The 13,662-nt window shown below is 35.4% G+C and overlaps 1 protein-coding gene across 3 annotated transcripts; it reads left to right on the forward strand.

The window, feature by feature from the left end:
- Positions 1–5,227: 5,227 nt before the first annotated feature.
- Positions 5,228–11,847, forward strand: LOC104592849 (teosinte glume architecture 1-like). 3 transcript variants are annotated; one of them, XM_010252359.3, is made up of 5 exons: positions 5,228–5,419; positions 5,527–5,560; positions 5,924–6,482; positions 9,395–9,531; positions 10,881–11,847. In XM_010252359.3, exons 3-5 carry the CDS (start codon positions 6,070–6,072, stop codon positions 11,516–11,518), a joined length of 1,188 nt encoding a protein of 395 aa, XP_010250661.1. In that variant the 5' UTR covers positions 5,228–5,419; positions 5,527–5,560; positions 5,924–6,069; the 3' UTR covers positions 11,519–11,847. The 3 variants fall into 3 exon arrangements, with proteins under 3 accessions (XP_010250661.1, XP_010250660.1, XP_010250662.1); XM_010252358.3 differs by having other exon boundaries at positions 5,234–5,560; XM_010252360.2 differs by lacking the exons at positions 5,228–5,419; positions 5,527–5,560 and adding an exon at positions 5,567–5,743.
- The last annotated feature ends 1,815 nt before the right edge of the window (positions 11,848–13,662 follow it).

Below are 13,662 nucleotides of genomic sequence, written 5' to 3' on the forward strand. Positions count from 1 at the left end.
CCTGTACTTAGTATGCTGTCATTTATGGGGAAATGTTCTCAATGTGCCTATATCCTGTGGGTAGATGTGAGTAGGGCTCTTGTGATTAGAAGATCTAGATTGGGCAATAGAGCATATGGGGCCCACCTTTTTTCTGACCCTAAATTATATATGGGTAAAATATAAAAACCTCCCCTGAGGTTTCTGACAATCATTAAAACCTTCATTGAGGTTTCACTTTCACAAAAACCTCCCCTATAGACTGTACTATTGAAAAAAATCTGTAGTTAGCTCTCTTTTCTTATTGTCATGGATGGAAAATGTTCGTCTAATGCACTATTTTTTTTCAAAAGTACCCATTTTACCCTTATATCTATCAGTTTAGGTTATTTTTGGTTTGAAGGAAAAAAAGTAGGGAAAGGAATGGAAAAATAGGGAAACCATTACAAATCTTGTATAGATTTCCTTACCTTTCCCTACCTTTTCCCTCAAACCAAACATAACCTTAGATGAAAATTTACTAAAATACCTCCCAAAAAAATCACTATTAACTAAAAAAAATCTCTGAGTTAGTGAGTTGCATTGAGAAGAATGAAGGAATTTTACTCAATAAAAACATTAGGTCTAGTGAAGTTTAGAAGGGCAAGTCTGGTATTTTTGAATTACATTGAAAGATGCCCTAATAAATTGTGAGGGTAATTTTATAAATTTGAAGTTTTCATTAGTGAAACAAAGATGAAAAGGGAGGAAACTGCAGATTTTTGATAAATTACAGCCTACAAAGGAGGTTCTTATGAAAGTAGAACCTCGAGGGAAAGTTTTTTGCAATTGGCAAAAACTTTAAGGGAGATTTTTATATTTTACCCATAATGGGGGAGATATTTTAGGTAATTTATATAAACAAAACTACAAAAAAGGGGGTGATGGGAGAAGAGAGGGGTGGTGAAGGGTACAAATCACCACCAGATGGTTGCCCCAGCTCCCTTTATGTAGTATAGTATGTATACCACCAAAATTCAAGGTGGGGGGCGAAGACCGAGACTGTCTTTCTTTTTCCTTCCTCGTGAAGAGTATAAAAAAGCCTTATGCCAATAAGTAGGCTTATAGTTGTCATGAATATGACTTGATTATCTATCAAGTATCAACCAAATTAGAATAATTATATGAATGAATTGATTGATGGTAAAGCAACATTAGATTTTTCTTTAGACGCGCTTCACTAGTCACTGATCACTACACTACAATTTCCAGCTTATTGTCCGTTTTAACTTTCAACTACACAAAAGACAGAACCAAACCTTTTCTTTATTTCCTCGTAAAACTAACAACTTTTTCTATTATAACTTAGAACGGCAAAACTCTCCCATCCCCTGTCTGCCCTCCATACACGCATTAAAGTCACCAACCTACCTTGAATTATTTTCAACCGTCAGATTTGTGCTGTTACCAAGATTATGACATAGTCGAACCTTACGTCAATGCATGGAACAGGAATTTTCGTATACTCTCTCATTCACAAGTCATTAACTGAAGAGATTTTTATTATTTCTGAAATTAAGATTTGTCTTTTCTTTTTTATCAAATATAAATGAAGCAAAATACATGACCAATCAATGATAAGATATCAAGTTATAATTGAATTTTTAACCTTTTAAAAACGAAAATTGTCTAAAATTCACCATGAGTTTTCAATATTTCTCTTAAATTCATCATAACTTTTCAAAGTGTCTAAAACTCACCATGTCACTAATTTGACGTTAAACAGACTACCGGGTGTTAATTTATTACCATTTTAATCTTCATAGAAAAATATAAAATATATACAAAATAAATTAACGGAGTGTTAATATATTACCATTTTAATATTTAGACATGAAAAAAAGAAAATTTTCAAAAAATATTTTCAAATATAAAATACATAAAAACATAGAAATTACAAAAATATAAAAATTATAGAAATTGCAAACAAAATAAAAAAAAAATTATTTTCAAATTGTAGAAACTATAGAAATTGAAAAACAAAATCAGAAAATAAAAATTGTAAAAAAATACCAAAAATTTATAGATTGTAAAAAATAGAAAAATGTAAAAAAACAGAAATTATAAAAAACATTGAAAATTATAACAAAACATTAAAAATGAAAAAAAAAACAAGAAAATTGAAAACTAAAAAAGACCATTTTTCCTCTAACTCACCATTCAAGGGTAATTTGGTCATAAAAAATGTTATTTATGCTGACATGGACATTTCTGTTAAGAAGCATTAAAGGTGCACTAAGAGAAGTGAGCTTTGGAAAATAAAAACTTATTAACATGGTGAGTTTTAGACATTTTGGAAAGTTGTGGTGAGTTTAAGAGAAATGTTGAAAATTCATGGTGAGTTTTAGATAATTTCCCTTTTAAAATTTTTGATGGTAATACTAAATATAGAATCTAGATCTAGTAGGCAAGCATTTTCAGTACTTTCAATGAACATTTAACAAATATTAATTATGACAACTGTATTAAAGCTGTTTTTAATATTTTTCAAAGGCTAGGCTGGTGGTATTAATTTTAAGGGTTTGGATAATATATATACATATATATATATATAGGTATACCTTGTATCTCAGGGGTAGTGACAGATACGTATTCTAAACTTTCAATTGCAACACTTGAGTATCTGAACTCTCAAAATTGGACACTTGGGTACATCAGTTAGTGTTTCATTAGTTAAATATTACATAATGTCAAAAGTATCATTTTCGTGTATTTCTGAGTTCATTCTCAAGTAACTGAATGTCTCCCCATGATAGCATTCTCACATGAAGAGAAAATAATATATTCAAAATTTTCAACGACATCATTATCTGGTGATGATTTTACTCTACAAAATGATCTCAAAAATACATGAGAAAGGTATTTTTGACATTATGTAATGTTTAATTGACGAAATACTAACGAATGAACCCAAGTGTCTATTTTTGAGAGTTCAGGGCACTGAAGTATTGCAATTAAAGTTTAGGGTACCTATCTATCACTACCCCCAAAGTACAGGGTAGCTATCTATAATTTACCCAAAATTTTTCTATGTAATTACTCAATGTGCTCACCATGTCTGAGTACCTGATCCTTACAAGTAAATATTAAATACATGTTATTAAACACGAAAGTACATTTTGTGAAATATGAACAAATGAAAAGTAAACAAGCCATGTGATATAATTAATGTGATTGATTGTAATATTGATTCAATGTATCACAAATATTAATGAATGCAATATAATTGGACTCTTTTATTTTGGTTTTTTATACACAATGATAAATGGCCCAAATGGTTGGGCCATAAAGATTTGGGCATTTACACCACTTGAGTCACTGGATCCACCAAACAATAACCATGTAACGTCTTTAATGTGATTGATTGAAGTTTTGATTTAACGTACAATAAATATTAATGAATGTATTATAATTAAACTCTTTTTTTACATACATACAGATCATCGGTCCAAAAAGTTTGGGCCATAAAGATTTAGGCATTTGCCTTGGACTAGGGTTGTCAATGATTTGGTTGCATAATTTGGCACCAATAGGTCTAGTTTTAGTTGCTCATATATTATCCCAATTTTCATCAATTCGAAATTGGTTAGAGAGAGAGAGAGAGAAAGCCCATCAAGTCTTGGTTCTGAGTCTAAAATTACAAACCCTATTGGATTTGATCCATACCTGACCCATTGACAATCCTACCCGGGACCTTAGTCACCTGACCCATCAGACAATGTGTGTGTTGCTTTAGACACTGAATCGACCAAATATTAAAATAAAGGGGAAATTCCTCATCGGTACCTTGTACTTTAGGGGGTTGTGTCAAGTCAATCCCTGAACTTCAAAACGTGTCTCTATAGTACCTTGAACTTTCAAATTGTGTTTAAAAGGTCTCTACTCACTAACAGATGTTAACGAATAAGTGAAATGATAGCGCTTCATATATGACGACTATGGCATGGAATTTTCACGTTCAATAATGTTGAGTTTCTTCGGTATTCTTTTGCATGTCCAAGGAGCAGGAGCTTTAACACTTCGGTATTCCTTTAGTTGATTGGTGCCTAGTTTCATAACCCTTCTTCCCCTTTTCTTCCTTTAACACTTAGATGAAATGGGTAAAATGGTTAGGAAAAATACCATAAAGGGTAATTTTGTCATTTTGAAATTATTTAATGCACGCTTGCTGTCACGTGACAGTGTTGACTGACGATCAACTAACGACAATGAGTCAGTGACCTATAGGGGTGCTCATGGTTCAGAGAACTGAACCGTGGACCTATTTTTAAAACCGAACCGGTCCTACTGGTTTCTAGAAAACTGGTAACCAAAACCAAACCGAAGCTGATCAGTTAACCGTTTGACTAGTTTGGTTAATTGTAGGTTTTTCGGTTTTTTATATTTATAATATATTATAAAAATATACTAATATATAATAAAAAATAGAAATATATAAAGTATTATATTTTAAATAATATATAATATATTACGCATATTTATTAATTTATAATATATATATATATAATATAAAATATACATAATATATATAGAAATATATGTATATTGGTTGGTTCAGTTAACTGCTGATTTTCTATATTGGTTACCGGAACCAAACTAGTACCTTCGATATTTTAAAAATATCAAACCAAAATCGAATCGACCGGTTTAATTAACTGAATTTTTTTATTCAGTTTCAGTCGATTTTCGGTTCGGTTTAGGTTTTCTTGCTCACCCTTAGTGACCTATTAGACACAATTTAAAAGTTTAGGATATTGCAGATGAAGTTCCGGGACTGACTTAACACAAACAAATACTGATCACGAATTTTCTCTAAAATAAAATAAAAAAATATTAAATTTTAAGGGCAAGTTGGGCATCCAGAAAATTTGAAAAATATGAACCTAAAGCCGTAAACAGTGTTCGACACAAACCGGGGAGAAAGAAAGGAGAATGGGAGGGAGAGAGAAAACATGTCCTGAAATGTGAAACACAACACCACATGCCCTTGTACTTTTCCTTCACTTGAAAGCAAACAAAACACTGTCACTTTCCCTGCCACTCGTTTTTTTAACACTTTTTTTTTCTTCTTATTCTTCTATCCGTTTTTTTTTTCAATTTTTAAATCAATAAATTGATAAAATTCTAAATTAAGAAACAGAGGAAACAAAGCAAATCTCACTTTCTCCATGTCATTTATACCGAGGAACTCCCTTATTTTATTTCTTTTTATCTTGGTGGGGGTGGGAGAGGGGCGGGGTTTTAGCTTCTCTCGCTAGCGTTCTCTCTCTCCCTCTCTGCAAATACCCTGTCTATTTATATATTATCCATCTATATATCTATTGCTCCTGCTAATAATTTCACATACGAAATTCCTTAATGGCTCCTTAACACAAGCATTGTGATATAGGGAACGGGAAGGGTGGTTCTTCTTAACCTACGCCCCCTGTTTTTTTTTTTTTTTTTTCTTTTTTTCCTTTTCCTTTCCGGTTTACTCCCTTTATTGATTTTTAAAGGAATCCATGTCAGGGAATGAATGGCTGAAAATCCATTGCAGTTGTCTGTAAGTATTCTTACTGCTCTCTAGTTTTCTTTCTAATTTCCCTCTCCACTATAGCTTCTTCCCATTTTGTTGGAGATTTCTCTTCAGTTCAAAAAATGCGTGCAAGTTAGCGAGATGGGTTTTTCCTTTTTCTTTTGTATTGGGTCCTTGATTCGTCTTTTAAATGCTTACTACTCCTTTCAGGTACCCCATCTCTGATTTGGGTATTTTTGTTATTGCTTTAGAATTTCTGGGCTTTATAAAATTTTACAATCTTACTACTCATTTCTGTATAATGGGTTGCTGATCCCCACCTCCTTTTGTTTTTCGGTTTTCAACTTTTGAGTTTCTGAACTTCGGGTTTGCTTGTTTTGGGTTTGGTAGAATTATGAAATATCAAGATATCATGCGACGGGCTGGTGACTGTGAGACAAGTAGGAATTAGCTCGGCTGATAGTGGATGAGAAGGAGGGGAGAGTGAGAGGAAGGAGAAAGAATAGAAGAAGCAGAGGATAAAAGGCAATAGTTTTATGGACTGGGATTTGAAGACACCTTCTTGGGATTTAGCCGAATTGGAGCAAGAAGCAATCCCCAACATCGCCCCACTTGTTGGGTCTAGTAGCTTTGAGGGGCAGAAGACTAAAGAGGATTGCTCTGTTGATTTGAAGCTCGGAAGGTTGGGAGATTCTGGGGATGGGTCACTGGACAAGTTGAAGGATCCAAGGATTGCGACCATGTTGTCTTCTCCATCTGGCTCCACGAAGAGGGCTCGGACACCTGGCAATGGAACCCAGACGGTGTCGTGCTTAGTTGATGGGTGCAAGTCCGACCTTAGTAACTGCAGGGACTATCACAGGCGCCATAAGGTCTGCGAACTTCACTCTAAGACACCAAAGGTAATGGTTGGCGGTCAGGAGCAGCGGTTCTGCCAGCAGTGCAGCAGGTACGGATTAGGAATGGTTGTAGAAAGCTAGAGTTTAGTAAAGTTACTCAACATTCAACCCTTTCAATTGCCTTTATCTATGTACTTGGTTTGATTTGTCTACTTAGTGCTTCTCGGTTACAATTTAGAATGGCATATTTTTCAGTTATTATGATCAGAATCTGTTCTTAGCTTCATACTAGCAATGCCAATTGTACCAACCCAGCTTTACGTAGTTCTTTCTAGAATCCATTTTTCAGTAGAGTCATCCAATATAAACGGGAACATGAAGTTATAACCGTTGATGCTTATTGTTGCATAGGTATTCCGCAAGTGTTATTGTCTCAACTTCAAATTATGATTCAGGATTAGTAGAACGGTCTAATTTGAATGCGCAGCACTTTCATTAGGTTTTGAGGGCCAAGCTCTATAACCCTCTTGTCTTCAATATCCATGCAGAGGGTTGCACATGGTAAAATAAAAAAGATAGGAGATTTAGAGTCCTTAAGGAGATTGTATATTGCACTATAAAAAATCCAAATGATTGATTGGGTATCTCGTCTTGACAGTATATGTTGTAATTCCTAATTTGCTTTCCTTCTGATTTTATTTTATTTTATTTTTTACAAATGGATGAAAATGGATTTTATGATAATTAACTAATAACAGTATGTGCAATTTTTATGTCATATCCTTGATAAACAAGCTTTGCAGCAAGAAAAGTGAGACTACAAAATATGGAAAATATTCACATCACTTTGTGTGCATGTGTTGGTTTCTTTTGCCCTTCACTCAAGAAGGATGTATATCCTGTATGAATTTTCTTATCTTTCACGACATCTTATTTTTCACTTACTTAAAAAGCAGTTGAATATTCCTCATTTGGTCATTTTATTAAACCCTCACAAAGGATTTTTTCTTTATCTGAAAACAATTGGGTTCTAAATATCCAATTTTATATTGCTTGGTTTAAAATGAGGCTTGTTTGGCTGTTCCTTGTTCTATATGTCTCCTACAGGAAGAAATATTTCTCCAATCCCCCCTTCCTCCTTTTATTGTCACTATCCATCTTTAGTGTTATAATTCTTTCAATTGTCACTAGCAAATTGTCTTAGATTTATGAAGAATTTCAATATATTCCATTGAATTGCTACTTTTTTGAGTGGTTCCCATTGACTGGACACTTCTTTCAGTTTCAAAACTAACAGTTTGTTAACCATATTCAGTCTGTTAAGTCTTAGCTAGCATGGTCAGTTTACACAATCCTAAGGTATACATATTAGGATGTCTTCAGTGGGCTCAAGTAATGTATCCAGGGTTCAAAGAGAAGATTGATTTTGAGGAATGCAGTTTGGTTTGTTCTTCAATAGAAGCTAGCAGTTAGTAAAGAAAGGCATGGTGGTGGTGGTGTTTGTTGGATGGAGCTGAAACAAAGAGGAAAGTCCTTTGATTTGATGGTTCTATCCTCTGGATATGATCCACCTCCTTCATAAAGGAACTAGCAATAATTTTCTGGATGGAAATGAAACAAAAGAGAATGGAAGTCCTTTGTTGGTTCTATCCTCTGGATATGATATGCTTCCTTTTTAAAGGAACTAGTAATAATTCTTAACTAGGTGATTCCTGAATTATCTATTCTATTCCTTCAGCATGTGAGGTATTTCTGTGATTTCTTATTCTCACGAGTCATGCAAGGGGAGGAACTTCCAATAGTTCTTAGAGGTTTGCTAAAGCAATTTTTTTTATCTGCTACAGAATCCTGGTTGTCTTATCCATTATTTTCCTCTATGGTGGGAGACCTCTGTGGAAGTTATGCACATTTTACCCCAGTTTAGAGTCCTGCAAAAAGCAATCTTTCGTACAAGGTGCAAAATCCATACCTTGGAAATGGGACATAATACTTACATTGGAGGGGTATGATTCCTGGATTTGTTTGTAATTTCAGTGCTGCTACAAGGTTTCTTTTGGTGAAGGGGAAAAGGTCCTGTGGTCATGGTTGTGGAAGGTTCAGGTTCCTTCGAAGATCAACTGATCAAATTCTTTGTCTGGTTGTCTGTTAGTGCTACAAGGTTTCTTTTGGTGAAGGGGAAAAGGTCCTGTGGTCATGGTTGTGGAAGGTTCAGGTTCCTTCGAAGATCAACTGATCAAATTCTTTGTCTGGTTGTCTGTTAGAGATAGGATCTAGTCTGCCGAATATCTGCTGAGACGTGGAATCGAGCTGGATGCCACCTGTAGCCTGTGTGGGGAAGGATCTGAATCCTCTACCATCTTTTGATTCACTGCACCTATACCTATCAGGTTTAGTGCCATTTCATTAGGTTGTTCCACCTAGTCTGGGTTTCCCCCTCCTCTGTGGCCGATTTAATCTCGGGCTGGAGGATAAGCCGCTTCTTGGACAAAGGTTGTTTCTTGTGGAATAGCCTGCCTTTTGCAGTTTTTTGATTGGTGTGGAAAGATTGAAGGTGAGAGGTTGCTTGTGAGCTGGGCCAGGTGCTTGAAGTTTTTTTGTGGATGTGTCTGCCGGCTCTTTCTCTAATCAATGGTGGTCCATCATTTTTTGAGTTTTCTATTAAAAAGCTTTCATTGTACATGATCTGTGCATAGTTAAAGGCACACTTCTTTTTGTATATGATTGGGGGATACTCACCCTCCTTTTTACTATTAATACAATACATTTCTTACCACTTATCAAAAAAAAAATCAGTGCTGCTTGCTACAGGGTTAGAGTGGGGCATTCCTTATGATTTATGAAGTCCTTTAGCTACCCCCTTTCAAGAAAAGGATACAAACCTGGTGCTTCTGTCAATTTAGATTTATATATTATGTTCTTATGTTTCTATGCATTGGATTTCTCCTGCATTAACTACATGTTTAATTGTTTTGCTTTCCTTTTTGGCATATCTAAAGTATTGTGCTTGTTTGCTTACTTATAGGTTTCATTTGTTGGTTGAATTTGATGAAGTGAAGAGAAGCTGTAGGAAACGTCTTGATGGGCACAACCGGCGTCGAAGGAAACCTCAGCCCGAATCGTTGGCTATGAATTCTGGAAGCTTATTTCCTAAGCACCAAGGTTTGAAATCTTTCTTAGATAGGTTTATGGCTTTATTCTGTATGCTTTTCAATCATCATTCAGAACCTGTTGGTTGCTGGTTGACTTGGAACTTATATGAGTTGATGAAGTTTCAATTTGAAGCAAAAATGCAATTTAGGCTCAGTTTGGAAGGAGTACAAATACAAATTTGTAGAGTACAAAACTTTACATTTTATATTATTTTGTATGTATTTGTATTGTACATATTTGTATTTGTACTCCTTCCAAACCGAGCCTTAAAAAAATGGGGGAGTATATTTTTCTTTAAAACTTACTGATCTGATCATCAACTGGGTTGTTTACTTCAGAATGCAGTTGATTTGATGAGAATTGTGTCAGGTCATTGCACTGATTCATCTAGCATTTGAAGAAAAAACAATACAAGGCTTGTAAAGTGATGTTGCTTTTTGTTTTTTTTTTAATTTTCTTTATATATCATCAAGTTGATTTTCTTCATGGTTTATTCAACTTTAGTTTTTAGTTGTCTGAATTTGAATATTCATTCTTAGGATGGTGTCATCTTGGTGTTGATGTTAGGTGAATCAAAGAGAATGTTGCTCATAGAGAAATGAAGTTTGAATCTTATTTATTTCTATTTGTTCATTGTTATGCCTAAAAGCGAGCATTTTCTTATATGAAATACTTGTGGAGTGAGGGGAGGATGGGATATTGCTGTACTATGCCTTTTTTTTTTTTGATAAATCCAAGTGGTGCTACACAAGCCTGGGGGTAGCACATCCCCAAGAATCACTATTACATATAAAACCAAGAAGGGGAGGGAGGTCCTGCAAATCAAAATTTAAAGAGTCTGAAGGACTGAATTGGGCCTGCTGTACTATGCCTTGGCTGCATATGTTCTCTGTTGACTTGATTAATGATAATTGTATAATAAGCATTGCCATTTCTTTAGGCTGCATTTGATTCTTTGTAAAGTTCTTCAGGCTGAAATATTTCAACTATTATTTTTATCATCTCTTTTATAATGAAAGCCTAGTTTTTTTCTCCTAATTTGTCTTCATGTAATTATGTAAATGACAAGGTAAACAAAGTTTTCTTTGTAAAATGTCAGAAAATACATCTTAAACATTTCAGCCTGAAAAGTTTTCCATCCACTTTACATGGAAACAAGCATGGCCTTAAGAATTTTTTCATGTTTTGGTTATTTTCATGGACCGTCCTTGAGAAGTAGGTGGGACAGATCACAGATGGTTCCATAAATATGATGGATGTATTGTCAGGTGACTTTTGGATGATATACATAGAACACTTATTAATCATCTCCTTTATACCTGCCAGTTGTAGTTAATTTCTTCTTGCCCATCCTACAGGTACCAGATTGATGCCATTTGCTACTACGGAAATGTTTCCAACCACTGTTGTGAGCCCAGCTTGGTCTGCAGTTGTGAAAACTGAGGTAGATGCTACACGATATAACCACCAGCAGCAGTTAAACTTCATCGACAAACAAAATACATTTCCTGGATCTTTCTCTCGCAGCTGCTATAGAGGAGGCAAGCATTTCCCTTTCTTGCAAAGTAATGATGTTACGCTCATCAATCGAACTCCATCTGAAGCATCCATGTGCCAGCCGCTTCTCAATTCCATTGCATCATCAGAAAGTGAGGGTGGCCGGAAAATGTTCTCCAATGGATTAACCAGGGTCATTGACTCTGATTGTGCTCTCTCTCTTCTGTCATCACCACCAATGCAAAGTTCGGGGATCAGTATGAATCATGTGGTGCAGCCTGACCCCATCCCTATGGCTCAGCCCCTAGTCCCAGTTCTGCAATATAATGGTATAGGTCGGTACCCATGCTCACAAGGAATGGAGGATGAGCAGGGGGGTTCAGTTTTGGCTCCTGATGCTAGTAATGCAGACCTTCATTGCCATGGGGTGTTTCAGTTAGGACCTTATGGGTCAGACCGGAATGGGGGTCCGCAGACGCTTCCTTTCTCCTGGGAGTAGTCAAGATAATTCCTGTTCTTCATGGCTCTTGGAATGGCTTTAAGATTGATTATTTTGAGCATTCATTTTTTTCGTCCTTCCAGTGGATATGTTTCTAAGATGTTTCTAGCATGGTGCATATTCAATTTGGATTCTAGCTTCCTCAGTGTTGCATATACTTTCTTTCTGCATGCGCGGAGAGCTTCCTGACCTCCAATTGAGCCGTTTTGACTCTAAAATCAAATGTTCTATTAAATGTTGCACTTGTTAGAAATCTAGAGAGGCTTTCTGTTCATATTAAATTTGTGTACGGACAGTGTTTTTGGCCGTAGGCTGGGTAGCTGATTTTGTTTATAGTGCGTTATTCTTTTTTTCTCGTTGGCTGATGAGAAGTAGCGGTCAGCATTTTTGTTAGACTTAGAGCCAAAATGACAATTGTTTGGAGCATTTGGAAGGAGAGAAAAGAAAAGCAGAGATGGATTAAAACAATTCTGGCTGACATTTGTTCCATGAAGCCTGGAATTTTGATCTGGTTTTTGGATTGATTCCTGTAGTACTCCTGTCACCGTTCTCATTTTTCTTCCTATTTTCTTTTAAAATCTGAAGCCTCTTCATCTTTTACCGTAATAGTCTTATCCTTTATTTTTAATGAAATTTTATCCATAAAAAAAGGAATGGTTGGGTTGCTTAATGCTTATGGACAAAAACCCTTGGATTCCTTTGTTGATTGATTGAATTCATTTGCTTCGTAGATAGGTCGTATCACCTCACCGCTGATCGGATTTGGACCCGACTTTTGAGTTTGACGGTCCTACCGGCTACCGCTATCTTTTAGTAGCCAAGGGAAAAGGCAAAATCAGAATGTGCTACTGGTGTTGATGTTGAAGTGCCTCTTAACAACCCAATCAAATCAAATTAATGGTAAAATCTTAGGTTTGGAAAACAGTAACCCCCTTGATAACAAGCAACAACTAGTCACCTGTCTCACTAATGTTTTAAGCAATGGCCAATGGGGTGCTTAGTAGTAGATGAGGTGGTGCCGTGGTGGTCAGTGGGCCAAGAATCAATGTAGAAGATTACAACCATCTAATCTTATTGGATGGTAGAGAGAAGTTTCTTATAAACTTAAAAAGGAAAAAAAAGTTTAAAGAGATATTTTATACTTTGTACTTTGGGGTAGTAATGACTAATGATTAGGGATGGCAATTTTCCCCATTTCCCTGATCCTCCTGGGGATTCGTTCTGAATGGGGCGGGGATGGGGAAATTTTTATCCCCGTTAGCGGGGACGGGGCGGGGATGGGGAGAGCACTCCCCACCCTGCGGGGACCTTGATCCCCGCCCCGTGGGATCCTCACTAATATATATGTACATATGTATGCATACGTTATATATGTATACTTACGTCTATATATTAATATTTTTAAAAATATGGTTGAATATGTTTGAATCTTTTCTAATAGGGCTGTAAATTTTAATTATTTCATTTTTATTTTTTAAATAAAATAAAAAACAAAAACAAAATGGTTAACATTATAAAAATTACAGGGAATGGGGATCCCCGCGGGGATATGGATCCCCGTGAAGACGGGATGGGGATAACCTTGTCCCCGTTAGCGGGGACAGGGATGGGGAGAGGATCCCCGTCCCCACCCTGCCCTGTTGCCATTCCTACTAATGATCAGGTTCGAAAAAAATCTATAAGAAATTTTCTCCTTTTTTTGAATTATTTATTTTTTTATTCCATGTCATTTTTTAAAGAACCAATGAGATGCTCTCCTTCCTTGTAAAAAATTATCTAAAATCTCTCTCTCTCTCTCTCTCTCTCTCTCTCTTACCCACACTTTCCAACAAGGTCATCTCCTAAAATTTATCCTAAACTACCTCCCCCACTTTCTCCTAAATCATCTCCAATTCCTATTTATCTCCTAACTCATCTCTAATTTACTAGAGCATTTCTCTCCAAATTATCTCTAATTCCTATTTATCCTCTTTGTCACTTTTAATCTATATCTATCCAAAGAAAGTTTAAATTATAAAATTTCTCTCCATATGATCTCTAATAAACTTTAAAATAATTATTAAAAACACAAAAAATAATTATAATAGATTTAATAATATTCAAATTATTAATAGTTTTATATTTTTACAAAATTCATCACGAAA

Source organism: Nelumbo nucifera, chromosome 3 (assembly GCF_055504915.1).
Source record: "Nelumbo nucifera cultivar China Antique chromosome 3, China Antique-T2T, whole genome shotgun sequence".
Lineage (NCBI taxonomy): Eukaryota > Viridiplantae > Streptophyta > Magnoliopsida > Proteales > Nelumbonaceae > Nelumbo > Nelumbo nucifera.